This window comes from Anguilla anguilla, chromosome 12 (assembly GCF_013347855.1).
Source record: "Anguilla anguilla isolate fAngAng1 chromosome 12, fAngAng1.pri, whole genome shotgun sequence".
NCBI classification, from domain to species: domain Eukaryota; kingdom Metazoa; phylum Chordata; class Actinopteri; order Anguilliformes; family Anguillidae; genus Anguilla; species Anguilla anguilla.
In genome coordinates this window covers 8,458,070-8,480,256 of record NC_049212.1, presented here as the reverse complement: position 1 = coordinate 8,480,256, position 22,187 = coordinate 8,458,070, and the positions used below count along the sequence as shown (strand labels likewise).

Genomic DNA, 22,187 nt, shown 5'->3' with positions numbered 1-22,187 from the left:
CCCTGAAAATGACTAGACAATTACGAGGTCTGGAAACGGGAGAAATAATACAAGGTTTTCATAACGGCCGGCAGTAAATGCCAGTGACCTAGTGCGCAACAGCGCCCCTGAATCCGTCTCGCTTCGAGATACACTGTAATAAAGTCAGCGTAATAAGTAACTTACATGACTACTTCTTTCCATATACCCTTTTTAACAACCAAAAATAAAACACATATATATATATATATATATACTCCTGGGCAAAAAAAATGGGCCAAGCCCAAAATTGCAAAAAAATTAAGCTTTTAGTGGTCTTAACAACAAGATTAATTTTCCTATTGAACTCAATGGAAAAAATATTCAGGAGAAACAATGTTTGTAGTATCTACTGCATATTTGGCAGCAGCACGGTGGTTTGAGGCTCATTTGATGCCTTGGACCCTTGATGAAAGCCATTTAGCCAACAAATGTGTCCCATACTGTATCGGCATAATTTACAGCTGAATCTAGTCCCACCCCCAATTCCCATAGAGATCCATTCAAATGCAAAGAGTTTTTGTATTCCTGTAGGACAACCTGAAAATAAGATATCCAGACTCTGATGATGTTGATAGGTCACAGGAAGTCACGGCATGCAAATGATATGCAACCAAATGCAAAACAATGACTCTTCTATTTGACATTATTTTAATTTGTCTACGGTATAAGTGAATTTCCGTTTCTAGCTTTTCCCCAAACAGTTCACTGCAGTAAAAGTAAACGAGCAAATGGTGGCACAGGAGGTCTCAGGAGTGCATTTGTTTAATTCTGGCTAATTTTCTGACCAATGATTTGTTATTAAGACCATTAAAAGCTTAATATTTTGCCATTTTGGGATTGGCCCATTTTTTTTGCCCAGGAGTATATATATATTTATATATATATATATATGTATATATACATATCAGGTAATATGCACGGGTAAAATCTCTGGAGAAACAAGTTATTTTAAGTTTATTTTCCCCCTATAAACCACAAACCCATGAATGCCTCCATACACCAGCCATTGGCAGGTCGTCAGAAACTTCTGTAAGCATCTAAAATATTCTTCATCTTACACAAACACTGCCTGTGCCAACTGAAAACCGATAGCATTAAATTTAGTGTGTGTACATATGTAGATCCAGAAAGTGCTCTATTAAACACACTGAAATGTTAAATCCCATTTTAAGGGGTGCGTTTTCTTAGATTTATTAAAGGCATACTGAATAAAAACTACTACGTGAAATTCTATTTACTTTTACAAACTAGTAGAGAAGGACAGGAACTAAAAATACAGTAAAGCATGTAAGCAGGTCACCTCTAAAGTGTGTTGAAAATGGTTGTAATTCCTCCCGGGAATAATAAACATGTAATGCTCATTCATAAGCGTTTGAAATAAAAAGGGGAGACAAAACGAGAAGCTAATTTTTGGCCAGAGATCAGTCATTGGTTGCTGTGACATATTGATTTATAACAGTTATTTCAGAGCGAGACAAAAAAACACAGATGAAAACAATTACTCTATTTTTGTAGGCAACAAGTGAGGTGGGTGGTAACTGAGACATTTTTGAAAAAAAATCCTGTCACAATATTCCGCTTTTTTCCCTTCTCTCGCCCTCTCTTTATGCAGCTCTCTCCAAACCCAACCCTCGAACACACAACAAACGCTGGCCACATCAGAGGGCAGCCCGCGCCTGCGGGGCGGCTTTGATTCCGGCAGCCGCGAGCATTAGGGGCAGAGCCGTTAGGGTAAAAAGTTCAGCCGCGGCTCCGCGTCGGCAGCGCTGCCAAAAACAAAAATTCTCCCGCTCAGAGCCGACTCCTCCACGGCCTTGCCTTCTCGCCCTTCCTTTCAGGGCACACTGAAAACGCGTTAGGGATTTTTATTTTGTTTTATTCTTAGGTGTCTTTACTGTGTTCTCTACTGAACCAAGAGGACTGCCCCTATACAGCCTACTGACGGACAGCCGCTCGCGCGCTTCAACTCTTTAAACTACAGAACTGAACTAAAAAGCGGAAAGCAACCATTAATATTCATTACTTAACTGGGCCCATAGCCAACGGGCTCAAAACGTCTACTGTCACCACTGTAGCTTTAGATTTTTAATTTGCCAATTTTCTGTCCGAGTAACATAGCGTGCATCGGGATGTGGTCTTTTTGGTAATACAGCGATGCAATCTCTGTTGCTGGAACGAAACCTATACCCTAACGTTAGCACAAATGTCATCATCTTCAAATTATTTTTCCGTCAAGAGCAGTGCCTGTAGCCTGCATCTGTCCTACGACACTAAACTGCAAATAGCGGTGATCATGCCATGGAAAATCATTTATGACACTAGTAGTTGATTACAATTCTCTATATGTACATAAAATGCTCTTGTGGAAAAACGTCATATTCCCACCAAACACGAAGAGAACGTCGAATCAATCTACTGCAGATTATAAACAGGTTTATTGAACACTGATCTGAGCAAGACCCTGTGGTTTTTCAGGCCCTCAGAGAGAGAGGGGGGGGGGGCAGGCTCACCCTCCTGCTGTCAGAAAAAGCATCACTTTTCAAAGCTCGCAATCCATCTTCTCTGTCATACTGTGTGAGGATTCCGGATTTGGATTTAATACACTTTAGACAGGATAAACGCACATATAATGTCTGAAACGCTATTGGAAATGCAATGGAAAGCAGGGCTTAATATCACAATAGGCTTTGGCTAAGTCTCCCTAAAACTGTTTTGTTGGTGAGTTTTTATTTTACTGTAATTAATGACCAGGATTAGCGAGACGGCCAGAATCGGGATAAGGACAATTAGGGACAGCGGTACAAACAGAGCATTTGCGGTTATCAGAAGCGTAAAGCCCCTTTTTTCCCCTCAGAATTACCGCTACATTATTGTCGCTGATGCGTGCTGCGATTCCAGCGCGATGCTGCCCCCCGAAGTGGGAGACACGCACGCTGTCCGGTTTAGAGGGCGAGTTTACACATTAGGGAGGGGGCACGGGGCCGGTGGGCCGACGTTCTGAACGGGGTGGGTGGGCAGCGGGGACTAATGCAGACTCCTTATCAGTGGCACACTTCACACCCACGCTGAACAACCGCACAAGAACCGAGGTTTCGGCGCTTCAGCGTCCAATTTATTTTCTTGCGAACCCGTACAAGGTTGAAGCGTGGCGTCTGTGTTCTATATGAAGGGAGAAGGCTCTATGAGGCAGCGCTGTCTGCATTCAATAAAAGGGCACAACGTCTTCTGTTTTTTATTTATTTATTGTTTTACAGTTTGCCTTCGGTGAGACAGCAGTCTTTTGTTTTTCCCCCCACAGTCCGCGTTGACCGGGTCTGTGTAATGCGTTCCGCAGGACCACTGGCGATCCAAACTGAAATGCGTGCGGCGCTAATTGAAAGAAAAGACAGACTGCAGCGCCAGGCTGGTTCTAACACGGCGCTGATTCGGGAGGGGGAAATCGCACGGGCTCAAGCATCCTTTACTCACTTACAAGCCCTGCTGGCTCCGGTGCAAAGCATGATGGGACACATATGTACCCCGCTTTAAGGAAAATCCCCATGTCCATGCATTGTTTGGGACTTAAGGCGTAATCCTTTTCCACCGATGAGATGATGATGAGCGAGCCTGGCCGGGTTTCCGCTAACCCGCGGCTGCGTTCCGCCGTCTCTCCTTTCATTAGCAGGTTCTGTAATCTAAGTCCAGGGCTGCCGGTAGCTCGCGAGCCAAGTCCTCGCTCGCTTTTCCACCCGCGTGTCACCGCGCCATCCTTTCCGCCGGCTAACAAAAAGCCGTTATTTCAAAGTGATTACGCGCTAAACTAAAAACTGCGAGGAAGCCGCCTGACGGAAAATAAAAGACAGAAGAAGAAAAAATATTCAAATGTGCTCCGTGGTTTCTTTCAACTCGCAAAGCTATTTGCAGAACACTGGCGCGGGAACGGGACAGGCGCCACGTTCTGCCGGAGGTTGGGGTGTCATGGTTTTTAAACGGTCGTGTTTTCTGCATTAGCGTAAATGCCAGACCAGCACAACGCCAGGCCGTCTCCAGCGCCGTCTCCGTGTCAGAGTGTCTCCCGGTCACTTAGAGAGGATTTATGACCTCCTTCCCTCTCAACACTCAACAGCAGTCTTCCTGAATCTTACAAATGACATTCAAACTGAAGTTATGAGAGGGATTTCAATGGTTTTTTAATTTATTATTATTTTTTTTTTTTTTGAAGAGCCCAATTTCATCTCAAACTGAACTTCAGGGAACGTGTTTTGATGAGTAACTTGCCCAGGCAGAAGTACTTTGCTCGTTTTTCTTCAGAGTGAATATCTTCACCAAGCAGCAGAATGAGTTCTAGCAGCTCTGGAGAAGGTCAACGCTCAGGAGACGTGCCAGAGGGGTGGGGGGGGGGGGGGGGGGGGGCTTAGATATGACTTGTGTGGAGGGGAGTCTGGGGGGCAGCACAGATGATGTCTCCCTGTGCGCTGTTGGTTTACAGGACATGTGCTACTCGTCCCCTGCACCGTGCGATAGAAGCATCTCACTCACAGTTCACGGTTTAGCCACTTTCCAACGAGTAAAGGGATAGGCAGGCCCATAGACGCATGTTACTGAATCAGTTACTGTCCTGCATCGAATATATTTCAGTCTGTAAAAGCTGTTCCTCCACTTTGTGTCACTATTTGTTTCCCCACTTGCTTTACTTGCTTTTTTAAAAAAAAAATTTTTTAAACTTCCTTTACAAGGGGAACGACAGTGGGGAGGAAGTGATGTCACTCACCCAGAGGACCCGGTTGCCTTGCACACGGCGAGGAGGGGTCTCTTGTCTGCGAAGCCGTCCATCTTCAGAGGACCTGCAGGGGAGGGGGGGTCATGGAGGGGGTGTGGGGGGAAACAAAGAGGCACTTTCACCAACCATGAGAATTAGAAGCAGCCTGTCCACCCACTCATCTCACTGTAACTAGCTGTTCCCACAGCAGGAAGTCTGCTGATCACATTACAGCTGCTGCTCTGCAGTCAAATCACGGCCTGAAACCGTTTCTCCAGCGAAACGAAACGAAACGAAACGAAACGAAACGAAACGAAACGAAACGAAACGAAACGAAACGAAACGAAACAAAACGAAATGAAACTAAATAAAAAGGGAGTTTGCTTCCCGTCAACACAAAGCCAGCGCTCCCCAAAACACCAAGAACCAAGGCTGGGGCTCCCCACAGAGGCACAAAACACAGCACCCCAGTTTCCCCAACACAAGGGGGGAGAGAGGAGCCCCCCGCCCCCCCCCCCCCCAAAAAAAAGAGAACATTTTGGAGGAGAGGAGGAGGCCGTGTAATTCCGTACATTTGAGGAAAGGAGTCTGATAGAAGAACGTCTGGCGCATACGTGATGCATTATACGGACAGATCACTCAAAGTGGTCGATTTGGGGAATAAAGGGTGCAGACTGACAAAGATGCTGTGGAACTACCCCCTATAGGAGGTGGGCGTTCAGCTGACAGGACTGAGAGAGGAGTGAGCCGGAGGAGTACCACCCCCCCTCCCCTGAACCCCCCCACCCCCCCCACACCGCACCCCCCAGGCCCCGTGGCGTGAGAGCGAATCCACTGCTCCCAAACCCCTGAGCGCTTTAAAAAGGCTTCCTTCTCCAGCGCTGTCATGATATTACATTACAAAAAACCCGCTCCAAGTCACAATATTACATTATAGAAGCTCCCGCTGGTCATGATATTACATCATAGAATTTGCCACAAGTCCTGATATGACACTACACGAGTTGCAATCTGATATCGCGGAATTAGTTTCAGATGTTACATCACATCTTTCATGTGGAATAACTGTGGCGGCACGAACTGCAGACTTTCATTAAGCGTTTGCTGCTCTAACTTGCTCTTTTCCGCACACGCAGGGAAAAAATTCGATTTGAATACGAATGTAATCCATAACTGCCTTCCTTTCTACTTACTTTTGCGTGTGTGTGCGTGCGTGCGTGCGTGTGTGTGTGTGAATATGTGTGTGTGTGTGCATGTCTGCAAGAGTGAGTGTGCGTGTGTGTGCATGTGTGTGTATGTGCGTGTGTGTGTGTGTGAGTGCGCGTGTGTGTGTGCACGTGTGTATGTGCGTGCGTTAGTGTGAGTGTCAGCATTATAATGAGCTATTAAAAAACAGTCCTGAGAGATGCTGTAAGTGCTTTTCTGCGCAGGTTTAACAGGAAGAGTCTCATATTGAGCTAAGGTTCCGACCTTAGTCCAACAGGATCGACTTTGGGTCGCATGACTTCCGCCAGAGCTCGCCCATCAACCAGCGGCGTTACCCCCGACGACAGACCAGAACACGGGTTTCAAACTGCGACCTGACCCCACACCTACATTCAGCGCTTTCCAAATCCGCTCACGCAGGGGCACCCACTCCCCCACCCCACCCCACCCCACCCACACAGTTCCCCATATAGCGGCGTGGCGCTGTCCTGTGCGGCCCTCGGGACCCCTCTGCCCTCCCCGGCCCCGGTGGGACGATCGCTCTGATTCTGCGGGGGGGGGGGGGGGGGGGGGGGGGGGTGGACAGAGGGAGCGCTGCTGGGCTCCCGCTCCTGTGTCTGCTGCTGCTGCTGCTTCTGATCCCGGCCCTTCAGCTCTGATCTCGTTCCCGGCTCGGCTCAATGCCGCCGTTGTGCTGCTCCGTGGGGCAGAGGAGCACAGAGGACAAGAGGAGAGGAGGGGAGGGGAACACACAGCCCTGCTGACGCCCCGCGCGCTCGCGGATATTCAGCTCCTCAGCTCCGCCTGCAGCGCATAGCGCAGCGGGCCGCAGGTGCCCTGGGGAGGTCTGCTGCGGCGGGATGCTTGTATGCCCTGCTGCAGGGGGGGTGCTTGTATGCCCATGCCCTGCTGCAGGGGGGTGCTCGTATGCCCTGCTGCAAGGGGGTGCTTGTATGCCCTGCTGCAGGGGGGATGCTTGTATGCCCTGCTGCAGGGGGGATGCTTGTATGCCCTGCTGCAGGGGGGATGCTTGTATGCCCTGCTGCAGGGGGTGCTTGTATGCCCTGCTGCAGGGGGTGCTTGTATGCCCTGCTGCAGGGGGATGCTTGTATGCCCTGCTGCAGGGGGATGCTTGTATGCCCTGCTGCAGGGGGGATGCTTGTATGCCCTGCTGTAGGGGGGATGCTTGTATGCCCTGCTGCAGGGGGATGCTTGTATGCCCTGCTGCAGGGGGATGCTTGTATGCCCTGCTGCAGGGGGATGCTTGTATGCCCTGCTGCAGAGGGATGCTTGTATGCCCTGCTGCAGGGGGCAGGGGGGTGCTTGTATGCCCTGCTGCAGGGGGCAGGGGGGTGCTTGTATGCCCTGCTGCAGGGGGGTGCTTGTATGCCCTGCTGCAGGGGGGTGCTTGTATACCCAGCTGCAGGGGGTGCTTGTATGCCCTGCTGCAGGGGGCAGGGGGGTGCTTGTATGCCCTGCTGCAGGGGGGATGCTTGTATGCCCTGCTGCAGGGGGGTGCTTGTATGCCCTGCTGCAGGGTGGTGCTTGTATGCCCTGCTGCAGGGGGGATGCTTGTATGCCCTGCTGCAGGGGGTTGCTTGTATGCCCTGCTGCAGGGGGATGCTTGTATGCCCTGCTGCAGGGGGGATGCTTGTATGCCCTGCTGCAGGGGGGTGCTTGTATGCCCTGCTGCAGGGGGGATGCTTGTATGCCCTGCTGCAGGGGGGTGCTTGTATGCCCTGCTGCAGGGGGGTGCTTGTTTGCCCTGCTGCAGGGGGGTGCTTGTATGCCCTGCTGCAGGGGGATGCTTGTATGCCCTGCTGCAGGGGGGATGCTTGTATGCCCTGCTGCAGGGGGGTGCTTGTATGCCCTGCTGCAGGGGGGATGCTTGTATGCCCTGCTGCAGGGGGGTGCTTGTATGCCCTGCTGCAGGGTGGTGCTTGTATGCCCTGCTGCAGGGGGGATGCTTGTATGCCCTGCTGCAGGGGGGTGCTTGTATGCCCTGCTGCAGGGGGGATGCTTGTATGCCCTGCTGCAGGGGGGTGCTTGTATGCCCTGCTGCAGGGGGGATGCTTGTATGCCCTGCTGCAGGGGGGATGCTTGTATGCCCTGCTGCAGGGGGGTGCTTGTATGCCCTGCTGCAGGGGGGTGCTTGTTTGCCCTGCTGCAGGGGGATGCTTGTATGCCCTGCTGCAGGGGGGTGCTTGTATGCCCTGCTGCAGGGGGATGCTTGTATGCCCTGCTGCAGGGGGATGCTTGTATGCCCTGCTGCAGGGTGGTGCTTGTATGCCCTGCTGCAGGGGGGATGCTTGTATGCCCTGCTGCAGGGGGATGCTTGTATGCCCTGCTGCAGGGGGATGCTTGTACGCCCTGCTGCAGGGGGATGCTTGTATGCCCTGCTGCAGGGGGATGCTTGTATGCCCTGCTGCAGGGGGATGCTTGTATGCCCTGCTGCAGGGGGGATGCTTGTATGCCCTGCTGCAGGGGGGTGCTTGTATGCCCTGCTGCAGGGGGGATGCTTGTATGCCCTGCTGCAGGGGGGTGCTTGTATGCCCTGCTGCAGGGGGGTGCTTGTTTGCCCTGCTGCAGGGGGATGCTTGTATGCCCTGCTGCAGGGGGTTGCTTGTTTGCCCTGCTGCAGGGGGGTTGCTTGTATGCCCTGCTGCAGGGGGGTGCTTGTATGCCCTGCTGCAGGGGGGATGCTTGTATGCCCTGCTGCAGGGGGGTGCTTGTATGCCCTGCTGCAGGGTGGTGCTTGTATGCCCTGCTGCAGGGGGGATGCTTGTATGCCCTGCTGCAGGGGGGTGCTTGTATGCCCTGCTGCAGGGGGGATGCTTGTATGCCCTGCTGCAGGGGGGTGCTTGTATGCCCTGCTGCAGGGGGGATGCTTGTATGCCCTGCTGCAGGGGGGTGCTTGTATGCCCTGCTGCAGGGGGGTGCTTGTTTGCCCTGCTGCAGGGGGATGCTTGTATGCCCTGCTGCAGGGGGATGCTTGTATGCCCTGCTGCAGGGGGGATGCTTGTATGCCCTGCTGCAGGGGGGTGCTTGTATGCCCTGCTGCAGGGGGGATGCTTGTATGCCCTGCTGCAGGGGGGTGCTTGTATGCCCTGCTGCAGGGTGGTGCTTGTATGCCCTGCTGCAGGGGGGATGCTTGTATGCCCTGCTGCAGGGGGGTGCTTGTATGCCCTGCTGCAGGGGGGTGCTTGTATGCCCTGCTGTAGGGGGGTGCTTGTATGCTCTGCTGCAGGGGGATGCTTGTATGCCCTGCTGCAGGGGGATGCTTGTATGCCCTGCTGCAGGGGGATGCTTGTACGCCCTGCTGCAGGGGGGATGCTTGTATGCTCTGCTGCAGGGGGGTGCTTGTACGCCCTGCTGCAGGGGGATGCTTGTATGCCCTGCTGCAGGGGGGTGCTTGTATGCCCTGCTGCAGGGGGGATGCTTGTACGCCCTGCTGCAGGGGGGATGCTTGTACGCCCTGCTGCAGGGGGATGCTTGTATGCCCTGCTGCAGGGGGGTGCTTGTATGCCCTGCTGCAGGGGGGTGCTTGTACGCCCTGCTGCAGGGGGGGTGCTTGTACGCCCTGCTGCAGGGGGATGCTTGTATGCCCTGCTGCAGGGGGATGCTTGTATGCCCTGCTGCAGGGGGGATGCTTGTATGCCCTGCTGCAGGGGGATGCTTGCTTGGCAGAGTGCTTGTTTGGTGTGTTCCTGCAGTAATCTCACAGGCCTGACTAAGATGAGCACAAGACCAACAGGGCTCTGGCAGCTCAAACAGAGGATCTTTCATTGCACAGGAGAACAAAACACAGCTAAACAAAACTGAAACCCGCTGTGTTTCATTAAACATGGGAGGCTGCTTCTGAGTCTTTCCAACGCATTACAGTGAGTAGAAGAGAGAGCATGAGTGAGAGCGAGCGTGTGTGTGTGTGTGTGTGTGCATGTGTGTAAGGAAGTGTGTGCGTCTGTGTGTGTTGTGTGAGGATGTGCGTGTTGTGTGTGTGCATGTACAGAATCTCTCACAGCACACCTGATCTACAGTAACTCTCTCAGTACCACAGCACACCTGATTCAGTCTCTCCCTTATTGACCAAGGTGCACCTGATTATAGGGCCATTGCAGAACAAAAGGGTCCAGAAATACTCACTGATGTGTGGCGCAGGCAGGACTCTGGCCGCCCGTATTGGGCCCTGACGCACTGAGAACAGCTCCTGCGCCTCTCCACTGAGCTGTGGACACATAAAAACGCATCATCACAAAGAGACACAAGCGCATCATCACAGAGAGACACAAACGCATCATCACAGAGAGACACAAACGCATCATCAGAGAGCGACACAAACGCATCATCACAGAGAGACACAAGCGCATCATCAGAGAGAGACACAAGCGCATCATCAGAGAGAGACACAAGCGCATCATCACAGAGAGACACAAACGCATCATCACAGAGAGACACAAACGCATCATCAGAGAGCGACACAAACGCATCATCACAGAGAGACACAAGCGCATCATCAGAGAGAGACACAAGCGCATCATCACAGAGACACACAAGCGCATCATCAGAGAGAGACACAGCCTCACATAACAGTCACATTACACCCACGGCTCTGAAGACACAGTGTGCCGGCAGAGCAGCAATGCTAACAGCCTACAGAGAGAGAGAGAAGCCGGCAGCAAGCTCCTATTGGTGGGCCCGTCACAGCTCACAGGCCCTCAGCTCAGAAGCCACGAAGGATGATTCAGAAAGAGCGTAAAGTACATAAACCCCCCCACCCCCCCCCCCCCCCCCGGCCATCATACCACAGAGAGAAATGGGGTCAGGGAACCAGGCCAGAGGTTAGGCAGCAGCGTACATCCACAAATCACTCTGAAAAGCTTACTACGTACGGTACCACGCAGAACACGCTGCGTGTCAAGTGTTAAGGAACCCAACATTATCTGTGCGTACAACAGAAAAACAAAAACGCATTTCACATTCACAGCAGTGCCTGGGGGGGCGGTACACACGGGGATCCCAAAGTCCTAAATAAAAGGGTTTAAATATTAAAGAGGCGCCATGTGACCCCATCCTGTCATTTTGGGCCATTAGGAAGAGGCTGGGGAGGGAGGGGGGGGGGGAGGGGGGTGAAGCATTTTAAGGGCCTGAGCATGACCTGAGCCCTTGGGACCGTTTCTCTCTCCCTCTCCATTTCCTGTTGGAAGTCACGAGGGAGGGGGGAGCACTCGGCCACAGGAAGTCCCAGAACACGCCCAAAAAAAGTCACGACTGAACACCGTTTAGGATACTGGCGTACAGGTGGGAATGCATCACCAGGTAAGGTGAAGCATACAGCAGGCTAGAAGCCAGATTTAAATACAGTAGCCATTGGGTCTGTCAAAGAGCCAATAAGAATACAGGACTGTACAATGCATGCTGGGATGTTCACTCCTCCCGCTTTTTCGGAACATGGCTTCACAGTTTCACTAGTTAAGTCTGCATCACCACACGCACCAGATGCTTTTCATGCAAGGAAGTGGCTGAAAGTGGGGGGGGGGGGGGGGGGGCAAAGACGGATCTTGATGGCACTGTGAGAAAAACAACCCGACCCAACTGCGGTGGACAGCCTGCGACCGCGCAGTACAGACCCGGCCTCGCAGTACGGACCCAGCCGCGCAGTACAGACCCAGCCGCGCAGTCCAGACCCAGCCGCGCAGTACAGACCCAGCCGTGCGGTAAAAGCCCCCGTCGGGAGGGAGCATGCAGGCGCTCCGGGCGCAGAGTGCCTCTTCAGGCCGGCTCCAGCCCCGTCTCGCCACACATGCATTATTCAGGGCCAGCCGTGTGTGTAAAACGCAGGCCGCGCTCGCGCTTCCTGTTTAAACAGCGTCCAGCGCTGCCCCCAGAGGCCCGGAGGCCCGCCGGCCCAGCCAGCGCTCCCATACACTCTGCGCACGCGTAATGCTGCCAGCGCTCCCATACACTCTGCACACGCGTAATGCTGCCAGCGCTCCCATACACTCTGCACACGCGTAATGCTGCCAGCGCTGCCATACACCCTGCACACGCGTAATGCTGCCAGCGCTGCCATACACTCTGCACACGCGTAATGCTGCCAGCGCTGCCATACACCCTGCACACGCGTAATGCTGCCAGCGCTCCCATACACTCTGCACACGCGTAATGCTGCCAGCGCTGCCATACACCCTGCACACGCGTAATGCTGCCAGCGCTCCCATACACTCTGCACACGCGTAATGCTGCCAGCGCTCCCATACACTCTGCACACGGGTAATGCTGCCAGCGCTCCCATACACTCTGCACACGCGTAATGCTGCCAGCGCTCCCATACACTCTGCACACGCGTAATGCTGCCAGCGCTCCCATACACTCTGCACACGCGTAATGCTGCCAGCGCGACGGGAAGACCACTGCGCTGGGGCCGCCATGCCCACGTTAAGGCCACTGTGTCTGTGTTGAGGCTGTCGTGTCTGTGTTAAAGCCACTGTGTCTGTGTTGAGGCTGCCGTGTCTGTGTTAAGGGTCCTTTACTGAAACGGGCTTTTGCTCCACAGACTCCCGTTTCCCCACGCTCCGCTGCATTACAGAGAGCGACGCATAGTCGCATCGCGGCCCATAATCCACCTGTTCTAAGCGCGTAAGCGCATCCGCGGCCGGTCGCCTCCTCAAAGTGGCGGATTAAAGCCGCCGTTTCCTGCAGAAGTGCTCGGGGCAGACTTTACAGCCGCGGCGGGGCGGATTACAGGGCCCATAAAACAAAGCGGGGGGATCAGGGGGGAGACACAATTAAGCGGAGAGCAGGAACGACGGCGTTTACGGCGGCTAATGCCCCTGCTGGCGGGCATCACCGCTCCGCCCACGCCCTAACCAAGCGCCTCCATTATCGGCTATCAGACTAATGCGCTAAATCGTTTTTTGCCGTTTGTTTTTTTTTTTTTTTTTTTTCCCCGGTCCGTCATTTTTTTTCGTGATTCCAGAATGTATGCTGCCCCGTTTGGAACTGAGCGACAGAGCGACAGCAACCTGGCGACACTCTCACACAAATTAAAAACACGACAACCAACCGCAGTTATCGGGATTCTTGGAGAATATGATTAAAGGGGGAAAAAAATTGTAGCATTACTGTGGTATTAGATGGCCTCTTTAAGCCTTTTCTCTTCCAACTGCCGTATTTATCCATCGGGGTCAGTGTGGCTGTGACGGTCTGAAATCATCCTGACCCTCGCACGGTCACGTTCCTCCACCTGACGCGTCTCACCTGTGACTCTTACCTCACTCCTACACTCAGATTGCTGCAGAGCCCCTCCCACGCACCCTGTGCCCCGCCCACGCTCCCTGTGCCCTGACCACGCTCCCTGTGCCCTGCCCACGCACCCTGTGCCCCGCCCATCCCTGAGGTTATCATGTACAGAGCAGCTGCCCCACCCTGCTCCTGGAGATCTACTGCCCCAATCGACCAGCCCCACCCTGCCCCTGGAGATCTGTGGCTGGGTCGTGAAGGCTGCCCTCTACAGCACTGGAGGAGCATGCATGTAGAATACACACAGCCCGATATGAACAATCTGAAAGATGAATACGACAGATCCATATTCTGCCATTTCCTGGATCCCATGGCAATGTGCAGCCGTGGTGTGTTACGTTTCAGGCTCAGCTCACCCACAGTAACGCCTCTATGTGCATTTTCCCATCACCCCCAGATGAAAAGGCCGCTGGTGTTCATGAACAGGCATCGTGCCAGTGCGATCCAGGCTGACTGCAGCAGATTCTCACAATAACAGGCACATTACAGACAGTTTGAGTCAGCGTGACATCCACTAACTCTCACATGCACACACACACACATGCGCGCACACACACTCTCTCTCTCACTCACACACACACACACACACACACACACACATACAGATTCCCCCATCTCTTCTGGGCCAGCTTTGCTCACTCAGACAGCGCAGCCAGACGCTTCCACACAAGGCCCCATTAAGGAGGGTGTCTGCTCCAGAGCCTGACAGGAAAGCGTCAGCAGCACTCAGACACGAACCCGCCGCCGTCGCGCACACACACCGCACACTCACGCAAGCCCAGCTGCTCACGGACGCCGGTCCACCCATTCACTCGCACGCTGGTGTAATGCCCGCAGTACCATTAACTGTCCACTAGGTGGCAGCAGAGCCCCACCGCATCAGTCGCAGGCCCTGAGCCAGGGGTGCCAGACTTCAGACCTGGAGGCCTGCAGTGCCAGGTGGTTTTCAGTGTGCTTCGCTACGACTGATTAATTTTAACTCAAGGACAGGCTTGAGCCCACACACCTTGTTCTCAAGGACTTAATTGGCTGCTGACTGAAAGGAAACCACAAATACCTGCAGACGCTGTGCCCCCCCCCCCTCCCCGCCCCCATTAAGGGAGTTCGCCCCCTCCCACCCTCCCCCCATGCTAAGCTGCCTGTTCTTGTTCCAGTTTTTAAACAGTAACCAGGGAACTTTCCGGAAAAACAAACCCCCAGCAGGACCCAGAGTTACAGGGCCGAGGTGTCTGTGGGAAGCTCCTAACCTCGAGGGGAAATGGTGGCGTCAGGGGGTCACATGACCGCAGCGATGCTCCTGGCTCCCTCCGGCCGCTCGATGAGAGGGCGCGGAAGCGCTGCAGACTAAAATAGTGGCGCGCCTGCCACCTCCGCGAGCCTCCGTACATCATGTGGCCCGCCGCGTCTCATTTTCGACGCGCCGCCTGTAATTGTGGCTCTTCAGAAGCCTGCAGGCAGCAGGAGCGCCATCCGGCCCGTCGCCGCCGCCATCCCGCCATCTCACAAACTTCCCAGGACCGAGCGCTCGAGGAGATCCCGCTCTATCAGCTGCCCAGAGACCGAACTGCTCACTTTTTCCCACTGCACTGCAGGATTCCAGTTCTGTACCAATTCCTTGCCTTTGGCGACATCTAGTGGACGACGGTAGGACTGCAGCTCACACCAGACGCGCAGATCTTCAACCTGGCGGTTTCCTCATGCCCCAGTTAAACTGTCTCAATGACCCCGCCTGATCTGCCTCAGCTGATGTGTGGGCGGCTTCATAAAGCACCCTCTGTCACACTCATAAACACGCAGACAGTCTCTCACACACACACGCACACACAGCTGATCAGATGACCCACGTTGCTCTGTCATCATTACAAGAGCTGGCCAATTTTCACCAACATGTTTGTGTTTACTGAGCTACTTATTTCCCAGTTGCTATTAAACCAGGCATATCAATATATACATATATATAAATCTATATAAATCTATATATATATATATATATATATATATATATATATATATATAATTATACATACAGTACAGGCCAAAAGTATTAGGCCACCTGTGTTTTTTTTGGTTTTTGTTTTTTAAACCTTAGGCAGAAATGCATTCAGTTAATACCCCTGCACTTATTGAATAACAAACCAAAGCATAAACAAAAAGATAATTTTTTACTTAAGACCAAGAGGCAGTAGACAAATAGCCCAGCAGATGGTAGTTGCTGCCTCACTGCAGAAATCTTAAGCTTCTTTGCAAGTTCTCACTGCGAATAACTTTCTTGCTACAATGGTTTTTTTTTTTAAACTACAGGTGACCTAATACTTTTGGACTGCACTACATATATATACATATTCATATACTTATAGTATATGAATATGTATATATATGTAGTGCAGTCCAAAAGTTATAGACACACACAGGAGCAGTTCACCATGTTAACCACTGATAATGAAAAACAGCCCAGTGCTACCGCCATCACTAACAGCAGGGGGCGCCATTTTCCTTGAGCTGAGAAGTGACCGGTATATAGATAAACGCATGTAGACAGAGGGGGAAAAAAGAGAGAGGGAGAGTCAAAGATGGTGGTGTACTCACAGATATGCTCCAGATCTGCATCCCGTCCGTGTAGCCAATCATGAGGCAGAGAGGAGGGCCAGAACCGCCACCGTGGCACTCCAGGAACTCCGGGGAGCGGCACACATCTGCGCACACACAACACCAGCCGATCAGGTTCAATCTACAGGTTTACGCTCTGTGCTCAGCCAATCAGGAGCAGAGCCTCAGCCGCTCTGTAGGTTTACACTGTGCGCTCAGCCAATCAGGAGCAGAGCCTCAGTCGCTTTGCAGGTTTAGGCTTTGTGCTCAGCCAATCAGGAGCAGAGCCTCAGCCGCTCTGTCGGTTTACACTGTGCGCTCAGCCAATCAGGAGCAGAGCCTCAGTCGCTCTGCAGGTTTACGCCCTGTGCTCAGCCAATCAGGAGCAGAGCCTCAGTGGCTCTGCAGGTTTACGCCCTGTGCTCAGCCAATCAGGAGCAGAGAGAATCCCGCAGAGCAGTCTGTGCAGCAGCACTGTGCCGTGGTCTGCTTTGGGCTCACAGTCCTACCACACCTCCAGTTACAGCACTGCACTGACCTTCATATTCCTGTTAACAGCTTTTCTCTCCCACTCAAGCCAATACGCCCAAATGCTACTTGCTATGCATGTGGGTAAGCATTTTCACACAATGAAGGTGGCTCACCAACATTCACAGAGAAAATGCAGTGTAACCCAATAAACATAACAGGGGTGTCAAACTCCAGTCCTGGAGAAGCAGAGTGTCTGCTGGTTTTGGATGCATTTCAGCCCAAATGATTAATTTAAAGCAACTGATTGGGTAATGAGCCCACACACCTTTTTCTCAAGGCTTTAATTGGCTGCTGATTGAAAGGAAACCACAAATTTCTACAGGCCCTCCAGGACTTGAGTTCGATACCCCGAGATAATACCACATCTCTTACAGCTCTGTACTATAGTACAGAATCTCTCCCAGCTCTACACTATAGCACACAATTTGTTGCGGATCTGACCAATAGTAGTGAAACTCTTAGAGCTCTATGGTATAGTACTAAATCTCTCACAGCTCTGTACTACAGGACTAAATCTCCTTGCACCGTACTATAGTACTGAATCTCTCACAGATTTGTACAGTAGTAATGAATTTCTTACAACCCTGTAGTGTAGTACTGAATCTCTCAGAGCTCTGTACTTTAATACTGAATCTCTTACAGCTCTGTAGTACAGTACTAAGGAATGACTGCATCACATGAACCTCAGTAAGTGATGAGACCATGCATTGAATATAACTAGGAGAGAACATCTCGGACACCTCTGCTCACCATTAATGTCCGCTTTCTCAAACCGAACCCAGATCACCTTCTCCTTCTCATCTGTTGGAGGTCCACCACTGTAGGCCTGGAGGTAAAGGAATGGGAGGAGAAGGAGGAGGAGTAAAAGGAGGTCAGTGAGCTGTAGCAGAGAGATGTTACAGTGGCACGGGCGTGTTTGGGGAGCTCTTACCTGTGGGACCACGTCCTGCAGGAAGGTCACCACGCTCTCCATGTAGGACTGCTCCCTGAAAAACAGCACCCCTGCCTCAGTCACCCACTCAGCGCCCACCACCCCTCGTCAAAAACACACTCCCTGTCTGCTCTAAGTCGTGGCAGCTATGGAGCCTGTGTTTGTGAACACACAGGAGAGAGTTAGCTACGGAGCCTGTGTTTGTGAACACACAGGAGAGAGTTAGCTATGGAGCCTGTGTTTGTGAACACACAGGAGAGAGTTAGCTATGGAGCCTGTGTTTGTGAACACACAGGAGAGAGTTAGCTATGGAGCCTGTGTTTGTGAACACACAGGAGAGAGTTAGCTATGGAGCCTGTGTTTGTGAACACACAGGAGAGAGTTAGCTATGGAGCCTGCGTTTGTGAACACACAGGAGAGAGTTAGCTATGGAGCCTGTGTTTGTGAACACACAGGAGAGAGTTAGCTATGGAGCCTGTGTTTGTGAACACACAGGAGAGAGTTAGCTATGGAGCCTGTGTTTGTGAACACACAGGAGAGAGTTAGCTATGGAGCCTGTGTTTGTGAACACACAGGAGAGAGTTAGCTATGGAGCCTGTGTTTGTGAACACAAAGGAGAGAGTTAGCTATGGAGCCTGTGTTTGTGAACACACAGGAGAGAGTTAGCTACGGAGTCTGTGTTTGTGAACACACAGGTGAGAGTTAGCTTTGGAGCCTGTGTTTGTGAACACACAGGTGAGAGTTAGCTTTGGAGCCTGTGTTTGTGAACACACAGGTGAGAGTTAGCTTTGGAGCCTGTGTTTGTGAACACACAGGGGAGAGTTAGCTATAGAGCCTGTGTTTGTGAACACACAGGAGAGAGTTAGCTATGGAGCCTGTGTTTGTGAACACACAGGAGAGAGTTAGCTATGGAGCCTGTGTTTGTGAACACATAAAGCAGGAGAGTTAGCTTTGGAGCCTGTGTTTGTGAAAACATGAGGTAGGAGAGCTAGCTTTGGATCCTGTGTTTGTGAACACATGAACCAGTAAAGAGCTTAAAGCTGTCGGGGGAGATGGCCAAAAGGAAAAGCAGAGCGCACGGAAAAGTAGACTGCTTCCAAACAGGGGCAGTGCCAATTCCATTTCAATTTAGTCAATTCCGGAAATCAACTGAAATTCAATTCTTGAGTTGGAAAAATGTCCAAGCGTTTCTACTGGGATTTTTTCACTTCATTTCCAGTTCACTGAACTTCAGTTCATTTCCTGGATTAAATTGAAACGAATACCTTCAGTGAAAATGGAATCAACTCCAACACTGCAACCCATATTTGGGCCTCTTCACCTGTAGGAGAATGCACAGTTCCCCTACACAGAGTTGGGCTGAACACCCTGGCAGCAGTTTGACTGACTGGGAGCACGGCTGGCCCACTCCAGTTCAGCCAAACGAGAAAAAAAGGGGGAGGGGTTTGTTCAGCTAAGCAGAAAAAAGGGGGAGGGGTTTGTTCAGCTAAGCAGAAAAAAGGGGGAGGAGTTTGTTCAGCTAAGCAGAAAAAAGGGGGAGGAGTTTGTTCAGCTAAGCAGAAAAAAGGGGGAGGGGTTTGTTCTTACGTGGCGGCCTGCGCACGCACGACCACGCCCCCCGCACAGCGGCTGGGACGGCGCGGGGACTCGGACGCCATCGTGTCTCCAATCCTCGAACCTGCAGGGGAGAGAAGGATTCGCTGGCCTGAGACGCAACAGCAACAGCCTTCAGAAGCCTGAACGCACGGGATCATGTGACCACCAGCAGTCTGAGAAATCCAGAAGCCTTTCACCGATACACCTGGCTCAGTTATACGGTTAATCAGGGGGTTAATGGGACCAGATTATCCCTCCCTCCCAGAGCTGCAAAGAGCACTGAGTTGCACTACACTCAGTATTATCTTCCTTGTTATTCCATCTTGATCTGGGAGAGCACTGGAATTTGCAGGTTTGGATGTCACTCAGTACCAAGTTGATTAATTTAAGTGGTCGATTATAAAGTTAACTCACACCACCCGAGTTCTTGGGTCCAAATTAGCTCACATGTGTAAGGAGGAAACAAAGAACAGGCAACCTGGAGATCCTGGAGAGAATGAAAGACTGCTTCACTGGTTTTGCAGTGTGACTTCTCATTGGCTGTCATACTGTGCAGCAGTTCATGTCCAAATAGCAACTTCCACAAAACGACAATGGCTCAATCAAAATCTTTTAAACTTGCTTGTTGACACAAATTACATTCAACAGCAGTGGGAATTTGGATGTGTATTGTTGTGTACAATTTACCTCTAATACAACAAGCTAAATGTCTTCACATACTTCCATTTCGATTGACACAAAGACTTCAAGATAACCAATGGCACTCAAGTAGCTAAAGTGGAAACATTGTGCTTGGCCACAATAGGGGGACATTTAGGAACAATTGGCTAGCGGCTGAATTTCGCGCAACAGGCAAATAATGTATTTTCAGTTTAATATTTTTTGGCTATTTGCTCATTATCCTCAAATATGATCTAATTAAACAATAAAGTAGCTTGCTATAACATTACTTGGGCATCCTGTTAGCTAGCTAGCTGTGTAAACCAAACTGATTGACAACTTAGCAAGCTAGCTAGCAGCTAGTTGACACGTAGCGTACTCCACTGGGAGAATAACAATTGAATACGCTAAATATTCAAGAGTCTATGCACAATACATTTTCACGAATTGTTTAACAAACGACGTTTCTCTACGAACCCAGGGCGTTGTGTTTCTAGTCCTGTTCCACTGAAGCTCTTCGCTGAACGCGACAATACAGAAGAAAATACTGAAAACAGCGGAACTCATAAAACAGCCAATGAAAACGTCCCGTCCGCACAGCCCCGCAAATACGTACCCGAGAAAGGCGGGCGATGTGGACCTCACACCAATAGCAATTTTTTCTGTTTTCTTAGGGGGGTCTGTTTTAGAACGGAGAATACACGTCGAATATTTTATTAAAAAATATCATTTTTATATATATAAATTTTAACATTATTCTACTGTATTTATATTAGGAAGCAAACGTTAGAATTACCATGTACATTTTCCATAAATTGTGCCGACGTCCGTTACACGTCACACATACTTGTTTGTTTACATTAAAATCTCGCGAGAAATTGACTTGAGCGTTGCAGCAGTTCTGTTTCTTCAGAACCTTGCGTAACATCATCGTTACTGGGATACTCAGGACACCGTGACAGAGAATGTACTCTGCATGGCGCAACGATTTTTTCCCCACAGGATGACGGCAATTATCTATATTATTGAGTTACTACTCTTTCTCCTTTTCTTACTTAGAGCCAGTGTTTATAAAGACACTCTGGAAATCAGTTTCTGTCAAACTAATAAAAATATATCCAAAACAGAAAGAGCCGAAATCAGCTGATCTCTAGCTGCTACTTTTTTTCCATTGCCTTTGGATATTTTGTGTAGAACTCATTGTGGAAGCAGTTATACTAGTGCTGCTCACTGCAACTGAGGCAGTGCCAACTGCTATGCTGAACCATTAGCTCCCCCAGAGAAACGCAGAGTGTATGTCGTGGTAATCGTGAATAGACTGGCAAATAGCCATGCAGAGGACTCAGTGGGTTAATTAAAGGTTCTAAGCAAGCTGGTTCAGTCAGACATAACATGGACCAACTTCCTCAGTACAAATATAATGTGAAACACCTGCTCTGGGCTACACCATGTAAACACACTGCAGTCAACTGTGGAAGTTCAGAGGCTATGAAGACAAAAGGAGTTTGGACGTTGGGAAATATCTCAAATGGCCAACATATGGAGCCTTAAAGGGCCCAAAAACCAACTTACGTGAGACTGAAAACATTTGTTTTTATTCAATATACTCATACGCAGTAACATTCAGGACAGGTGATGTAATTCCACATTGAGACTGTACACGGAAGTTTGACACTGCGGCAGAACTGGTGGGCAGTCACACATGACAATCGCAAATATCTGACGTGAAATTAATGGTCAAGTGCACCAATTATTCAAGCCATTGCTATGGCGATAAAAAGTGAGGTCTCTCAACAAAACTAAAACAAACTTCATTTAATCAAAAAAAGAGGAAAAAGACCTAAACAATAAAATAAAAGATAGTTCATGCAGAATCCCTGAAATATAAAAACACCTTTGCCAATTATAAAACGGTGCGACATCACACTTTCAAATTGATACTGGGACGAGAACAGGGTATTGACAGAGAAAAACTACTTTTAAAATTGCACTTTGGTCTTGAAGAACCAAAAATCCTTATTTGACCAGTCACTGCAAAGGGAAGGGCAAAGGTACAACATCCAGACATTTTAACAGGGCTTCAATGAAGAAAGACAGGAATCAATCACCATAAAATAAACAACAAAAAAAGAGAAAAACCAGATTAAAAAACCTACATCCTTAAAGTATGACCCTTTAAAAGTTAAATGCAAGTGAACATGTTATCTGCATTTTCACATCCAAGGGACCAGCACATTTATAAAATATTCACATTGAAGAAAGCGTTCTTCAGCGTGAAATGACAGCATAGAAATGTTTTTAAAAACCAGCACCCAACGCAAGAAGCAATCAATGCTTCTGTTCCGCATGTAGAACGCACAACATCTACGATGGAAAATTAAGCCTTCAATGGGACATCAACAGAGCCGTGTTCAGCCATGAAGAGCAGGTAAGCCTTTTGTGTTTTTTTAAAATGGACCCATCCAGAACAGTTTAAAGCTCAAGGAATGGATTCTTTAAATGGACCCATCCAGAACCGTTTTTAAGTTGAAGGACTGCATTTTTAAAAATGGACTCTTCCAGAACACCTTAAAGCCGCGGGACGGGGCAGCTCGTCTAGGCGGTGCTTCAGACGCGCCG

General features: G+C 50.4%; 1 protein-coding gene across 6 annotated transcripts in view; it reads right to left on the bottom strand.

The window, feature by feature from the left end:
- bcas3 (BCAS3 microtubule associated cell migration factor) overlaps window positions 1–20,134 on the bottom strand; it is a 158,284-nt gene extending 138,150 nt beyond the window's left edge. For 3 of the 6 annotated variants that reach the window (XM_035385258.1, XM_035385260.1, XM_035385261.1), the window contains exons 1-7: window positions 20,046–20,134; window positions 18,900–18,990; window positions 17,313–17,367; window positions 17,132–17,207; window positions 15,851–15,957; window positions 10,109–10,190; window positions 4,772–4,844 (exon numbers count right to left, since the gene is read on the bottom strand). In XM_035385258.1, the coding sequence (XP_035241149.1) occupies window positions 4,772–4,844; window positions 10,109–10,190; window positions 15,851–15,957; window positions 17,132–17,207; window positions 17,313–17,367; window positions 18,900–18,970 (464 nt within the window). In that variant the 5' untranslated portion in view covers window positions 18,971–18,990; window positions 20,046–20,134. Of the gene's footprint in view, window positions 1–4,771; window positions 4,845–10,108; window positions 10,191–15,850; window positions 15,958–17,131; window positions 17,208–17,312; window positions 17,368–18,899; window positions 18,991–19,322; window positions 19,396–20,045 lie in introns of those variants that run through there. The other 3 variants (XM_035385262.1, XM_035385263.1, XM_035385259.1) reach the window with 3 other exon arrangements.
- Between the last annotated feature and the right edge of the window lie 2,053 nt (window positions 20,135–22,187).